General features: G+C 40.7%; 1 protein-coding gene across 1 annotated transcript in view; it reads right to left on the reverse strand.

Annotated features, from left to right (window-relative positions):
- Positions 1-12,136, reverse strand: part of CPD (carboxypeptidase D) — a 77,025-nt gene extending 64,889 nt beyond the window's left edge. Inside the window, exons 1-2 of the mRNA XM_032848464.1 lie at positions 11,332-12,136; positions 5,400-5,647 (exon numbers count right to left, since the gene is read on the reverse strand). Of these exons, the coding sequence (XP_032704355.1) occupies positions 5,400-5,647; positions 11,332-12,068 (985 nt within the window). The 5' untranslated portion in view covers positions 12,069-12,136. The remainder of the gene's footprint in view (positions 1-5,399; positions 5,648-11,331) is intronic.
- Positions 12,137-16,848: the final 4,712 nt, after the last annotated feature.

The following is a 16,848-nucleotide window of genomic DNA, read 5'->3' on the forward strand; positions in this document are numbered from 1 at the left end:
TGACCATAAAAGGAGAAGGGGGAAAAGGTTGAAATAAAGTACAAAAGGAGAGGAAAGAAAGTTTGATAAATCCACAGACGATTTTCTTCTTTCAGAGGAAAAAAAAATTCATAATTACCAGTCTGAAAAGACTCAGCCCCAAGTTAGCAATGTTTAAAGACTATGGCAGCTGACCTAACTAATCAGAGAATGCACAGGCTCACATGAATAGCACACACGCCTGACAATATTTCTGACCAATTTCTTATCTCAGTACTCTTTTATATAAGGAAAACAGTCTAAAAGTAAGTGATCTCAGATAAACACGGATGGCTCAGTCCTCACTGGAAATGGCTAACATAAACAAGACAGGGCAAAATAAAAAGCCTAAATAAATAGTAAGTTACTACATGCAATTTATAAGGTGTTTTGTTCCTACTTAGAATTTGAAAATAAATCAATTTTACCAAGAGTAACCAAAACCAGTATACTTTGAAACTATAGGTCATGACCCATTAGTGGACTGTGAGTTATATAAGTAGGTTCAGATAAGCATTTTTTGTTTAATGAACTAGTAGAGACTAGAAAAAAGCAATACCAGAATATATCACAAAGTACTATTTCATGAAATTGTTTCGGTTTTATGTATACACATATATGAGATGTATTTAAATGACTGAAAGGTAATTTTACATTTTAGATTACGATTAAAAAAAAAAAGTTTCAGGAAAAAAAGAAGTTTCAGGACACCTGGATGGCACAGTCAGTTAAGCGTTTGACTCTTGGTTTCAGCTAAGGTCATGATCTCGGGGTGGTGAGACTGATCCCCGTGTGGGCCTCCATGTTCCAAGTGTGAAGTCCGCTTTGGATTCTCTCTCCCTCCCACTTGTGCACATACACACTCTCTCTCTCAAATAAATCTTAAAAAAAAAAAAAAGTTTGAAAAACATTCACCTCAGATCTACCAGTAAGATAACTTATTTTCTCAGAGTGTGAACAAAATTAGGAGGAATATTTTTATAAATTTTTGTAAGATTATCTTGTCTACACATCATCTAAGATTTTAAATAACTGTGTACTCATTTCTCAGATGCAAGGATTCACTTATTCAAAATTCAAAAAAGCCTTACTGTTTACCTTCTATAGACCAGGCACAGCTCAACTGCTAGAAACAGAAAACTAAAAACTGAATAAATCAAGTTCCTGCCCTCCTGAAGTTTAAATTCCACCAGATATAAGCACCCACGATGCCAGCTGCTAGGTTAAGGGTTTATATCCATTCTCACTTGAGCCTCATAATCCTATGAGGTAGATAGTATTTGTCTTCCTTTTATGTATGTGGGAAATGAGTCTCAGAGAAATTACTTTACTTGAGCAAACTTCTCTTTCTCCCCCCACCCCTGCCTCTCACACACGTGTAGGCTCTCTATTTCTCTCACACACGTGGCTAGTCAACAGCAGAGCTGGGATTCAAACTCAAGGCAGCAGGATTCCAAAGCTCTGCTCTTAGCCACTATACTACACTGCCTTCCAGAGTCCTTCTATCTGCAAGAAAAAAATATAACAGCATTCTGCCTAAGAAAGCTTCTAAAAATTATATCAAATTGTGACTTTTGATCATATAATTTCAATTATAGGTGGCCTGGGGCTACTTGTCCTCTTTAAAATTTTATAAGTTAAAAGAAAGCAATTCTTACAAGTTGACCTAAAACTACCATTCAGTTTCATTAAATCTGCTTTGGAATAAACATATTAAACCATCAGATGATTTTTATGTCTCCTTAACTGTGAAGAAAGAAAAAAGAATGGTAGACAAAAGGCAAAGAAATCAGCACACTGTGGTTTAAAAAAAAAAAAAAAAAAAAGCAGCAGCAGCAGCAGCAACAGCAGCAGAAGAGGGCCTGCTCCATGAAAAAGTTTGCCTTAGGCTCTCACACAATAAGGAGACTTTAGCAGCAGAGGATGACTACTCATTCAGAGGCCTTATTAGGATAGTCATTCCCTAGAGGTATCCTGCAGATTTGAGAGACATGTTGAGAGAAGCAAGGCCCACCCACATAGACAGCTAGATATGCTGGGTCAACCCTACTAACCAATGTGAACATGGTGGGGCCAGATCACCCTGCATCCCATACTCCTAAAACACGGTCTAATCCTTGACAGCAGGAATTGCTCCTGTTTGGTTCAGGCTGCCATTACCTAACACAGTATATGGGAGATGGCAGAAGTTCAGCAACTATTTGCTAAAGGAATAAATGATATTGTACAAGTTATTCCCTCTCGGGGGTCTTGATTTCCTATACAGCAAAAGGGTTGGAGTAGATCAATATATTCGCTTTTAGCTCTAAAAGTATATACTACTTCGAGCTAGAATTTCTAAATACATCACATAAAGCGGCAGTCAAATTACTCCAGGACATCCGGGTCTGAGTACATGCCTAGTCACGAGGTTTCACAATATCTTACTCACTGCAGTCCTGGATAAGATAAACAAAGTGAATTTGCCCTGCTGAAACTCTAAAAACTGCTCAATATTGCTGGGGTAGGAAGAGATATAAGTTAGTTGTAGAAATAACCAGAAAATTTATCTGACCATCCAGCTAGAAAAGGAGAAAAGTTGATGTTCATTAAAACAATAATAGTGGCAGCAGCAAAATGTAGCGTCTTCAGATGTTGTATTTAACCAAATAATCTTAATTACTGTGAAGGCAGCACCCTATTTTTTTTAAATAGCATAAGATAGATTTGCCTTCCTTAATCATCAATTAGAAATTTCTTTCTGTTTGCAATTTTCTCCAAAAAAAGGTAAATTATTTTTAACACATTATTTTAAATGGTATCTCCAATTAATGAAGCAACTTGACTACATCATAAAACCATTAGTTCATAAAGCCAGACTTTATTAAATATGTTTGCTGAAGACTGAAATGGGATTAAACATCAAAGTATGTTTCTTATCTATAAAAGAAATTAAATGGTTTTCAAATCATCTCTAGTTGTCATGGGCAGAAATGGCTTCTAATTATTTTAAACCTCTTTGTGGGTGTTTGTTACATACAAGAAATATTAGTAGAAACTATAGGGGAATCAAAAGACCCTCAAAGTATCAAGTCCTCAAACTTAGGATCCAATTTGAGTAAACAGTGCTTGACAGATAAAGTCAAAGAATAATCCAAAGGTTTAAATAAAGGCCCATTAAAAGAAATGTCATAAGACACTTTATAATATCACTCACTGCCATTAAAAAAATAAGGAAGAGCTACGGCATTTTACCATCAGCAGATTCTAAGAGGAGAAAACGTTTATACAGATGACATTTCCATGAATTAACTTCTTCCTTCTGCTTAGTCTTAATTAAATAGTCTAAGACTGCATAAAAAGAAAAAGGTTATTATTCAAAGGTCATCCAAAGTTTAAAAAGCACAATAGCTGTTTATATAACATTTGAAAAGAAAAGGTAAACAAACTTACTTTAACAACTCTTTTAAAAATAATATTCTGTGTTAAATGAGAACCCTTATATATTACTGATGGGAATGTAAAATGGTACAGCCACTGGGGTAAACAATTTGATGGTTCCTTAAAGCTAAAGAGAAAATTACCATATGATCCAACAATGCCACTCCTGAGTACATATCCAAAAGATATGAAAACAAGGACTTTTTCTTTTTTTAAAAGATGCATTTATTTTAGAGAGAAAAAGCATGCATAGAGGTGGGAGGAGAAGAGGGGAAGGAACAGAGAGCCCTAAGCGGACTGTACTGAGCATTCGGCCTGATGTGAGGCTCAAATCTAACAAGCCTGAGATCACACCTGAGCCGAAACCAAGAGTCAGCTGCTCAAGTGACTGCACCACCCAGGAGCCCTGAAAACAAGGACTTAAACAGGTATTTGTACACCAATATTCAAGTAGCATTATTCACAACAACCAAAAGGTGGAAACAATCCAGTGCCCATCGATACATGAATGGATAAACAAAATGGTGTATATGCATACAATGGAGTATTTCTTCATCATAAAAAGCAATGAAGTGTTGAGATATGCTACAAATTGCAAGAACCTTGAAAACATCAGGCTAAGTAAAATAAGCCAGACTCACGACATTGTATGATTCAAACAACTCAAACATTGTATGATTCCAGTTCTACAAAATATCTAGAATAGGCAAATCCAGAGAGACCGAGAATAGATTAGAAGGGAATGGAAAATTATGGCTTAACGGTCACCAAGTTTGTTTGGGATGCTGAAAAAGTTTTCTTAAGTAGTGAGGACATTGGGTGCACAACACTGTGAATGTAATGAATGCCACTTAATTCTATACTTAAAAATGGTCAAAATAAATTTCATGTTATATATGTGTATTCAACCACAATTTTTAAAAAAATTCCACGATCACCCCATAGATTAAAATATAAAAGGAAACCATGCCCTTATATAAAAGGGAGAGAACTGGTGGTCAGCCCATTAACTAAGATGTCTGCAATGGACGCATGGCACAGATAGATACCTTACGTGTGTCCGCATATGATGTGACGTAATCTATGTGAGTCTTGCTGGGAAATTTGACCAGAATCCAGAATATGGGATGTTCTGTAGGACAACTGGCCTGAACTGTTCAAAGGATTCACTACCATTAAGAAAGTATTGATATTGATGGTTCTACACTGGGGAAACCACAAAAGCACAAGAGCCAAATGCAATGCTTGAACTTTGGTTGGATCTGATCTGGAAGAAAAGGAGCTATAAAGGAAATCTGAGGACTAATAAAGGAAATTTGAGTGTTGGACAGAATGTAGGATGGTAGTACTAAATTACTGTTGACCTCTCAGTTATGATAATAGTATATGGTTGTACACAAAAATGTTCTGGTATTTGGAAACCACATGCTGAGGTACTTACAGGTGAAATATTAAGGAATCTGCACCTACTTTTGGATGCTTTGGCAAAAGAGAATGTGTGAGGGGAAGGGACAGGAGAGAAGGAACATTTAGGGTAATAACAAAAGTTGGTGAATTTAAATGAAGGATATATAGGCCTTCGTGTAGTCTTTCAATTGTACTGTGGGCTTGAAAATTTCAAAATAAAAAACAGAAAATTTTTAAAAATTAGAATTCCTCAAAATTTCCTCTTTTCCACTCAGAGTATTCACAAGAAAGCTAAATGAGGAGCACCTGGCTGGCTCAGTCAGTAGAGCATGTGACTTTTGATCTCAGGGTCAGGGTGTCGGGGGTGGGGTGGGGTGGGGTGGGGAGGGGGGAGTCCATGCCCACATTGGGCACACAGCTTACAGGAGGGCAGGGGAGGGCAGAGGAAGGGAGGGAAGGGCAGGGGAGGGGAGGGGAGGAGAAGGGGAGAAGAAAAAGAGAGAGAAAACCAAATGATAAAGGGGAAAATATAGCAAATTCAGGGCTTTCCATACCTTCCACATCATACCAATGTGCGCCGTTTGTGATCCCATCTTTGAAAGTCTCGTCTTCCTCTCCTGGACAATTAGGGGCACCAGTTTTCATTATGGGATGGTTTGATGCATAGGCTTTTGCCAAGTATTTAAAGACTTCATCATCTGAGGTTTTGCTATAGATTCCAGTGGCCTTATGTTCTGGAGAGTCATCAAAAGGATAGCTTGCTACCACGGAGCCACCATGCAGATTTCCAGAAAGCACAAACCTTTGAAAAAAACCAAAGCACATGTCACTAAAAAAAAAAAAGGTACAGAAAATGCCATGTATTTAAAAATTCTACATCTTTCATAAATGAACTCATGTATCTCTTAGAGAACTAGAAGAGACAACACTATCAGCTACTGGAAGCAGAACAACAACAATGAATGAAAAGGAAAGAAAACATCATCAGTTCAACAAATTTCTGGCAATTTATGCAACTTAACCTCAAGTAACTTTAAAGAATTTTGCCGTCATTGAAAAAGTAGCTGAGTAACAGTATAAATTAACATTCCGGGAGACAGCTAATTCAGGGAATTCAAATATAGGTGTTAGGTTTAACAGTATGAACTTGCCAGTGTTCAGTTACTTCTTGACCTACAAAAGTGACAATTTCATAGAGTTCAACCTAATACTTGTATTTCGTAACATGTTAACATTGTAGAACACATGGCTTGTATAAATATGTGTTGAATATGTGAGTTAGGTTAATAACCTTCATGATTTTTTATATTTACTATCCCAAAATGTTAAAGGTAGGGAGTCTAATTTTAAAAGTATGTGTTTTGCCTGACTCCAGTTTCACAATACACTAAATTCACATTTTCAAGAGAGAAGCCACAGTTGAGAAGACTGGGGGTGGGGAGAACCTGATACAGTGAGCTGCTTTCAGAGAAAAACAATATAGCACAGAGAAGATTAGTCCTTCAGTGCATCACCATAGAAGCAGCTTTCTAAGCCCAAGGTTTCTGATTGGTCCATTAAAAAATAAACTGACATGGAGACAGGGCTGCTCCCATAAAAGAAACAGTTTTTTTTAATGTTTCTACTTCTAAGTGAACCAATTTATAATTTGGTGAAATTTATAGATACAGAAATACTGAAGAACTCCTTTTATGGTGAAAGTAAAAGCAAAAACATGCTGAAGTCCTATTTATACATCTTTCCTTCATGGAACAGTTCAAACTATTAAAGTGACTACAGATTAAACACTTTCCTCTTTGCACTTTAAATTGGATTTTCTTGCTTCTGCCTTTTGGTGGCTGATGAACTGACCTACAGACATTCTAAAGGGGGTTATATATAACGTTTCTTTCTATATGCTTCAAAGAAACTTAAACCTATAGTATGTCTAATTTGAAAGGTTATTTTAAGCGTGATCAGTACCATCCCAGAAAATATCAAAAAGTGACAATTACTTGTAACACAGAATCTGTTCATCAGAAGATAAAACTCAGCCAATAAAAACAGTGACTAAATACTAGAATAGACTATGAAAAGAGACTAGTTAAAAACTAACATATATAATTATAATTAGCAATCTTCCAGACACCAGAGAATGCCACTTGGTAGAGCAGCAATAGCTCAGGTTTTGGAGCCAGGCAAATGTGGGCAAGAACATTCAGTCTCCCAGAGCTGTCACTCAGTAATAAATATGATGTCACCAGTAATAAATATGATATCGCCAGTAATAAAATATGATCAGGAAGAAGTTACTGCCTCTAAAGTCATTGAACCCCAGTGTCTCTCTCATTTGTAAGATGGGGGCTGAAGCTACCTCCTTCCCAGGGTTGTTATAAGAATTATTACATGTACAACACCTTCAGCACAACCACTGCTGTATATCTTCTGCTCAACGAATGTTCACTCCTTTGAAGATATCTAGCATCCTACTTAGGGAATCAGGGAATCACTGCCTTCAGACTTTCATTCTACTCCCCACAACCAGTGCTAGCTCTTGGGTGATAGAATGACACAGAAACAAAGCCTAAGTATATATTTTAACATTTAAACTCTATTCTACCCATCTGGCCCTCACCACTAAGGTATTATCAATTTACTTCAGATTTTTATGTCTAAAGTAATTTAAGTACTTTTCTCTTCCGCTCTGATTTTGGGAAAGATATGAGAAGGCTAGCCCAGTTCAGGTAATCCATTCGGCCACTATGTCAACTATGTGCGAAACGTTCTAGGCACTAAGGAATACAACAGGAACAAACAAACATAAAACTGTCCTCATGGCACTCATATTCTTGTAAAATAAAATGGGTAACTGCATATTCTAAATAAATGAAGCAAGCCACTTTAATTGTATATTTTCAATTAAAACTTTAAAGTCCGTCTGAGATTTTCTACTAAATGCTGTTTTCACTGTTTGGCATTTCTGGCAATGCTTCTCAGAGAAATTAAAATGGTCTAACTGAATACTTCAAGAACAACAAAATATTTGCAATCTGCTTGGGTGATAAAATTCAATTGTTAGATTTTCCTTACTTGACTTATGTAGTCTTAAAAGTATGAATGACACTCTTATAAGGATTTCAAGACAAAGTGATACCTATTACAGTAGCTAGAAGTTTATCATTTTTAGTCTTTATCAAACCAACTTTGCATGTCAATCCAATTTTATTTGAAAAGTATCTTATGGCTTCCATGCAAATCAATTCTTTTAAATGTTCCTCATACTTGACTTCAGATCATATATTATTCCTTGCATAAGATTTAAGGTACCTCCTAAACATATTATAAATATTATAAATAAAGATCTATAGATGTTAAAAAGTCAATCTTTAAGTTAACTCTATTGTGCTCTCCAGATAACCCTACAAATAACTTTTAAAAAAATTATGAGGACTAGACTAATAATACATTATATGTTAATAAAACAAAACAAACAAAAAAACAAAACCAAAACAAACAAACAAAAATTATGAGGACTTGAGGGGTGTCTGGGTGGTTCAGTGGGTTAAGTGTCCGACTCTTGAGTTTGGCTCAGGTTATGATCTCAGGGTCATGGATCGAGCCCCATCTCCAGCTCAGTGCCGAGTTTGCTTGAAATTTTCTCTCTCCCTCTGTCCCTCCCCTCCTGCATTCATTCTCTCTCTCTCAAATAAATTTAAAAATAAATAAAAATAAATAAATAAATAAAAATTATGAGAACTTGAGTCTGATACAATAAATTCTAAAGATTCAGGAAACTACAGATATAACACAAGGCCCTCAACAGTAGTTTGTACCCACCACCAGCCATAAGATAATACTTTTCAACAACATACCGAAACATCACTTATATGCTACTCTCCTATTAAAGTCTAAGCAGATATACTTAATTAGAGAAGCCTCGTATGCCAAAAATGGGGGCCAAGAAAACTATAAAATCTTTATTTTCATGATGGGGCTAAAATCTTATATATTTTCCTAAGTATGTGTCAATTATCAATAATACAGAAACACCACTGGATGAAGTATAAGGTAAATAAAGAAAATAAAATTCACTATCCTAAGCAGAAGTTATTGAGATTAGTCTTAAATTCTTACATACCCAAAATAGCAACAAAAATCTACTTCTAATCTAGCCAGGTGAATAACATATCTAGAAATTATTCAAATGATTTCAGAAAATACACTGAAAAAGGTAATTTTCCCATTTAGACTGATGTGTTCAGTTCTTAAATTTCCTATTCACAGAGCTGACTCCAGGAATCAATCTCAGATTGTGTGTATGCTTGTGCTTCTAATTTTATTTATATATCAGTGTCCTGTTACTAATTTATCACTAAAGAATATGCATTTTGAGTTTATTTGTGAAAAGTGAGGATGGATGGATGTACTTTTCACCCTATATAGGCACCTACCTTCCCTTCTTATTAGAGTTACATGTTCGAAACGTGGTTCATTGTGACTGGGATAGTCCATACCCACAGAACCAAATGACTTTCTGCGTAATGCCAAAAAACACAGATTAACTTGTAAATTCATCACAAGCTCCTACCATTGAACTAACTGGCCCAACCAAAACTTATAATCATTAAACACTATGATATGAAAAAGTTAACCAAGAGCAAATTTTTTGGTTCCACATTTAAAATTTAAGGCTTTTGGTATAGCTTCAAGGTGACTTGCACCAAGGCAAAGCTCATTTTCATTTCTGGTCACCGCAGAACTAATAATGATGAGAAAAATCTAGTCACGGAATTTATATCCCTGCAAGGGTCATGACAGGGCATTTTCATTTAAGCAATGCAAACAGTTCATTCGCTATATCATCTCAGAAAAGCCCTGGCCATCATAGATTCTGATAGCAAGATATACATTAAAGTCATGTTTCTTAGGCAAATGTTCAGAGCTCATGACATGGTTATCTTTACAAGAAAAAAAAAATTCTTCCCAGAATATGTATGTGAAATTAAATATCTACAAGGGATCTCAAAAGGAGGAGCAAAGTGAAAGATGGAAGATAAAAAAAAAATCTAGGAGTGTCATAATGCCTATGAATTTTCTAGGTCTGTTACATGCCTTGAAGTCTTGTAGACAAGATGATCCCAAGTCCCAGAGAGAAACTTCTCTATTCATGATTACTTTTATTGTATCTGTCACTTAGAAACCTTTAAATCAAGATGGAAAGATTAACTATTGCCTCACAAGCCTTATGAAAGACAAAAATGGGGATACGGGGGCAAAGCTGAAAAAGGGAAGCTGGCAAAGCTTTTGAAAAGAGAAGTACATGCTCACTTCAGACATTATTCCATCTGGAGTAAGTTCTCTCTTCTTTTATTCCTCCCCTCCTCCTTTTTGCTGAAAATCCTACTCATCTCTCAAGACACAGTTCAAGTTCTACCTCTTCCACAAAGATGGAATATTACTGCAGCCCACACACATTTTGTCAGTAGGAACAATTCCTGTAAAGTTTAACTGGGTACATAAACACATCTCACAGATATTTATAATATTCTCTTGTTATGTATCAATTTCTTGAGGTCCTATTGCTTTTAATTTTTTACAACGCACACAGTGCTTAATAACACTTAAGGTATTAAATGTGATAATTAGCCATTCAGCTCTGGCCCACTAATAAAGTACACAAATGACATCAGAAACCTCTCAGAGAAGCTAAAATGAAGCAGCTCACAGATGAAAGTACCAGCTCTGTGCAAGTTCTCCAGCCATAGCCATATGCTCCCTAGCTGAGTCAGAAGTAGAGACTAGAAGAGAACCAGTTTCCTTCAAATAACCAAGACCCAGAGAGTGTCATTTATCATTAATGGGTTACAGCCTCCCTCTACAGCTGTTAAGGGCACTGACAAAGAGTCAGTTGCCTGCATCCAAGTCCCAGCTACACTTCCTACTGTGTACATTATTTAACCGCTCTGACCCTCAATTTCCCCTTTATGCAAAACAGGGATATTAACGATGTCTGTTTCATGAGGTTGTGACCAACATCAAGTGAGATCATGCAGTCCAGGGAAAGAGCTTACTTAGCACAGTGCCTACAGTAATAATAGCAATATTAACGGCTTATCTATAAAATGAGTGAGCTGACCTATGGAGTTATCCTTAAGTTCTCTTCTACTGCTCATATTCTATGATCCTGTGACAATAGGGACCAGAATGTCGGAAAGAAGTCTCGCTTCTAGCCAAACCGCTCTTTGCATCGGTTGAACAAATGACAGCCTTTATGCAGCGCTTCTTGGACTATTAGTGGGAAAAGAGACTAAGCGGCCTGGGCCCTGGGCCGGTTACCAGGTGTCGCCTTCCACCTTCACTACCCCCGTCTCTTGGGCCTGCAAGCAAGCACTGTTTGAATGCCTTACTGAGTGCACTGTCGTAATGCCCACTCAGGCTCTGACCCCGCAGGCTCACGCGGGTGGGCGAGTTGGGGTGGGGGTGGAGGGTTAGGGTTACGACACTCACTTGTTCTTGCGCATCCAGTCCATGAGGGCGCGCACCTCGGGCACTTCATCCAGGTTTGGGGGCTCGCCGGTGCTGAACTGGTCGGGAAAGCTACGGTTGAGGTCACGGCCGCGGCTGTTGTCGCGACCGCTGGCCCCGGGTGGGCCACTATCGCTGAGGCCGCAGTCTCCCTCCCGGGAGCGCTCAAAGCCGTCGGGGTTGAGGCTAGGCAGCACGTACACGTCGGTGGTGTTGAGCAGGCTGACGATGCGCGGATCCCCGCGCCGGTAGCCAGCAGCCAGCTCGCGGGCTAGGTAGATCAGCACCTGGCGCGACACGGTCTCGTCGCCGTGCATGTTGCCCACTAGCTTCACCTGCGGTCGGCCGGGGAGGAGCGGCCCCGCCGCGTCGGGCCCCGAGTCGCCGTCAGGAGGCGGCGGCCCCAGGCCGGCCGTGAGGCGCAGCACCCACAGCGGCCGACCCTCCACCGAGCTGCCGATGCTGAAGAGGCGGGCCAGGCCCGGGGGCCCCGCGGCCGCCGCCTCCCTCAGAGCCGAGCCTAGCTCCTCTTCGTGGTAGTAGCGATTGAACTGGCCCTCGTCCGCCTCGGCGCCTGCGCTCGTCGTAGTTGTCGTCGCCTCCGCCTTCTTGATGTGCGCTGCCCAGGCCGGGTTCCGCAGCAGCAGCGGCAGCAGGCACAGCAGAAGCTGGAGGCGCCCGGGCCGCCACGGCGGCCGCGCGTCCCAGCCCCTCGCCATCTTCCACCAGCGCCGCTAATCCCCACTCGGCTCCCGCGGCTCCGCGCTCCGGGAGGCGGGGGCCCGCCGGATCCCCTCTGCGCCTAGCAACCCCCCTCCCGCCCTCCAGTCGCAGCCAATCGTGGACGGGTCTGCTGCTGCGTCACGCAGGGGGCGGGGCTTTCCTTAAAGCAGCAGCTTCGCTCTGGGCGTGCCTTCCTCCCGTCCCGGAGTAGTTTCGTCGCTCTCTTCCTTCCCTCGTGTTCCTCTCCCTCGCTTTCCCTCCTCCCCGTTTCCTCTTTTGCGTTTGCTCCGCGTTTCCTCTACTCGCGCAATCTCTCCTTTATGGCTTACCACTTAAATTCTCACCCACTTTTCTCTGAGTACTCTTACTAGCTCCCTTCCCATCTTTGTTACAGCTTTTCCCCGCTGCGCTTTAACGATTCGAACTGAGAATCGAAAGAATCAAAAGATTCCAAAGAATCAAAGAACTACAATAAAAAAAATAATAATCAAAAGGTTCGAAAGAATCTACCTTGAAAGAGCCAAAGGACGCCCTAGCCGTTTCCACCCCGCTCCCTTTTCACTGGAGCCGTCCTGCCTTGGCTTGAGCCCAGTGCCGTGCAAGCCACTGAGGACAGTGGGACACTGGGACACTTAGAGCTCACCTCACAAGGCAGTCCATTCCAGTTTTTAGCTCCCTTTGTGTTAATGTATAATCATGTATAATGTATATATGTCCTTATATGTCACTCCAGTTTATTTCACTGCCACTAATTCTTGTGTGTGCTGGTCTCAGCCCTCTGTCGGCAGATTTCATTTCATAGTTCACTTTCTTCCCTCTCACAACTCTCCTGAAAGAGTTATTTAATTGTGGCCTTATAATGACATTCTTAAAGAAGCAGGTATGACATTTCTGGAAACACTTGCTTGGTGAGTATAATTCCTGAACTCAATGTTTTGTCAAAGCTGGCAAATAGGTTATTTTTAATCATCTAGAGACAAGGCCTTTTAAACTGGTTTTTAAAATAAACTTCAGTCACTTTAGCTTGAAGAAACACAAAACCTCACAATTTTTGTATCAATTGTGAAATTTTACCCATCTAACAACATAATTACAATAACTGTGGTATTTCCTTCTTTCAGAGCCAGGCATTTCAAGGCCTTTCTTGAACTATGATTGAACCCTAATATGACTAGTAAAGCATTAATTCATTTCTCTGTCAAATATTTATTGAGCATCTACTGTATGTCAGAGCCAGATGCTGGTAAGATAGAGATCAGATACAGTCTCTGATAGAGATATTCAGGTATGATATGAGGGAAACCTCATTCAACCTGAGGAGGAGAAAAGGAGAAGAAAAGCTGAAGGGGAGAGGAGGAATTCTGGGCAGAAGGAGGAGCAAGCCCAGAAAACTGCAAGGCCTGAGAACACTTACTCCATGTTCTGAGGACTGGGTGCAGATCAAGATTACAGATGTGAAGGTACTCACAGGTGTGGAGGTGACCTGACAGGACCTAAGCCAGAGAAGCAGGATCAGAACCCGAAAAGTCTCACAAGCCAGGGTCTGGGGAATACATAATACAGAAGGCCATGGGGAGCCATGGATGGATTGTAAACCAGGTAGATTTTAATTTTGAAAAATCCCCTTGACCCTAACATAGAGAATGGAGTCAAAGGCCTAGGGCTTGAGACCAAAAAACTCGTGAGGAAGATACAATCCAAGAGGACATGATGAAGCCTTTAACCTTCAAAGGCGATGCCAATGGAAGCAGAGACAAGGAAATGGATATGAAAGACTTTTGGGAGAGGAAGTATATAAGGTCTGGTGGCCGAAAGAGAGGACTGTAGGCTGACTCCAAGTTACAGCCTAAGCAACTTTTGCAGGTGTTCACCAAGATACAGGAGAGAAGAGAGCTCAGGCTTAGGTGATGATGATGACTTTAGCACAGTCACTGTGACTGGTGCTATAAATGCCTCGTTTGGTTGAGTCCACATCATAGACAGCAGCATAACTCATCAGGAACAGAAGCCCCCACTTGGTACAGAGACCACTTCTCCCTGGGGAGTGCTTAATCATTACGGATGCACTTTTACAATAATCTAAATCAAAGAAACCCCAGGGGACATGTTAACCTCTAATCAAATATTTCCTTTTCTACTATTTTTGCTCTCCTTTGAAACCTCTTCCTGCCACCTCACTCCCACAACCTCACCTAGGGAAGCAGCCTTGAAATGTAAATAAATAAGCTTGAGGGCAGTGAGACAATGTGATGTGACTTGAGCCTGAGCCCTCCCAGGAATCCTCAGACCTCTCTCAGGTCTAGAGCCTCCAGTCCTAGCAGATACACTGTGCCAGTGGCTAGAAGTGAAACCTGACCCTGGCCACGGCTCACTGGAGGAAAAACCTCCAGCTACATACCTCTAGCTGTTCCAGAGACGTCTTGAACCTTGTGACAGGTGTCCCTTTCCTCCTCCCCCACAGGGAAAGTGTTGGCCTCACAAATGAAGGAAGTTGGGAAAAGCTTGAAGGTGAAAAGGCTTCCTGTTCACAGAAGCAGAGCAGTAAAGACCTGGACTTTTCAAAACAAGGTGGAGCTGTTGGATGGCCTTGTTGACTTTGATAATCACTTTCTTAAAAAGACTTGAAGGTAACTGAAGAACAGCGTAAACCATGAACTTGTAAATGTCACACTGTCTGACGTAAACATCCGTAAACTTACAAATTCAGTTTGGTAGAGGTTTATGGAGCACCTACTCTAGTGAAAGATCTGCTTTGCTGGGCACAGGAGGACTGGAAGATGAATGAGAGATTCTCCTCTTCCAGGAGGCCAGAGTCTAGTGAGGAAGATAAAACATAGACAGGACAGCGTGTACCCATAGGGCCAGAGCTATGCAAAGGCACTGTGCTAAACCCTTTCTGTTGGCTGATGCGTTTAATCCTCACAACTATCCTGAAGAAGAAGGTACTATTATCATTCCCATTTCAAAGATAAAAGGGCTGAGGCACAAGGTCTCACAGCTGACAAGCCACAGATCTAGGGCTCAAACCCATAGAGTCTGGCTTCAGAGTCTGTATGTTTAACCTCTGTAATAAAACTGCTTTTGTGTAGTGAACTAAAATGAAACAAAACAACAACAACAAACGCTATTGGAACACAGGAAAAGGCAACTAATTGTGATGAGTCAGAGAAATTTTCACCAATACTGTCAGATCATGAACCAAGCTGAAATCCTAGATCAACCATTTCCTAGCTGGGTTTTTTTTTTGTTTGTTTGTTTGTTTTTTGTTTTTAAGATTTCATCCATTTATTTGACAGAGAGAGAGAGAAGGAACACAAGCAGGGGGAGTGGGAGAGGGAGAAGCAGGCTTCAAGCTGAGCAGGGAGCCCGATGCGGGGCTCAATCCCAGGACTCTGGAATCATGACCTGAGCCGAAGGCAGACACTAATGACTGAGCCACCCAGGCACCCCACACCCCAGCTGGTAAAGTTATTTCTGTTTTCTGATAATCAAATGAAACAATGCATGTGTAATATTTATGGCATAGTTTGCATATTACAAGCTTTCAGAGATCATTAGAAATGAAATCTCAAATAGGAAAAAAAATGGAGAAAGGGGCAGTCTAGGCAGAGGGACCGGCAAGGGTAGAGGGACAGTGGCAGGTTGTGAATGGTGGCTAGAATATAAGATGTGTTGAGAGGAGCTGTGAAGGCAGGCTGGGGCCAGATGGTGAAAGGACTTCAGTACTATGCTGGGGGGGGGCGTTGCTTTATTGCACAGGAAATGGGAAACTTTGAGGGGAGTGGTGTGGATTACATCTTTGTTCTAGCAAGAGAATTGCAGGGGCTGTGTGGGGAGGGCTAAAGAGTAGTTACCGTCTGGACAAGAGCTGTCTGGCAAGCTTTTCGAGGTTAGAAAGGAAAAGATAAATAAGAAAGATGTTTGGGTTGTTGGATTGACAAGATTGAACAACTGCATGGGTAAGAGGGAAGAAAAAGAAGAAAAAGATGACTTCACAAGCTAGCGAGAGTGCCCAGATGGAAGGCCTTGCCATGATCCAAGACAAGGAAGGCAGAAGAAAATCTCTGTAAGATGAAGACGAAATTGAATTGATCTTTGGATTTAGCAATGCACAAGTTCCTGGTAACCTTTGTAAGAGCAGCTGTAGCAGAGTGGTGCAGGAAAAACCAGAATGGACAGGGTTCAAGAGAGACTAGGAGCGGGTGCCTGGCTGGCTCAGTCGTTGAGTCTGCCTTCTGCTCAGGTCATGATCCAGGGGTCCTGGTTTGGAGCCCTGCATCAGGCTCCCTGCCTGGTGGGGAGCCTGCTTCTCCCTCTTCCTCTGTTCCCCCTGCGTGTGTTCTATCATTCTCTCTGTCAAATAAATAAATAATATTTGAGAACGGGTTTGTTTTTTGTTTTTAAGGTGGGAGAAAGGTTGTTTGTGTGCTAATGGGAATGATGTAGTAAAGAGGGAAAATTTGATGATACAATAGGGCGGAAAATGGCTGAAGTCACAGGATCTAATCCACCAGTGGAAGGGCTGGCCTTCGGTAGGACCACGGATCCTTGATCTGTAGTCACCCAGAATACATGGGCATAGATACAAGTAAGTGGGTAGGCGAGGTGTAGAGCACTGGATATTCTCTGATTGCTTCTCTTTTCTTCCTTTCTCTCTCTTTCTTTCTTTCTTTCTTTCTTTCTTTCTTTCTTTCTTTCTTTCTTAAGATTTTATTTATTTATTTGACACAGAGAGATCACAAGTAGGCAGAGAGACAGGCAGAGAGAGAGGAGGAA

This window comes from Lontra canadensis, unplaced genomic scaffold, assembly GCF_010015895.1.
Source record: "Lontra canadensis isolate GAN:19392208 unplaced genomic scaffold, GSC_riverotter_1.0 scaffold204, whole genome shotgun sequence".
Taxonomy (NCBI): Eukaryota; Metazoa; Chordata; class Mammalia; order Carnivora; family Mustelidae; genus Lontra; species Lontra canadensis.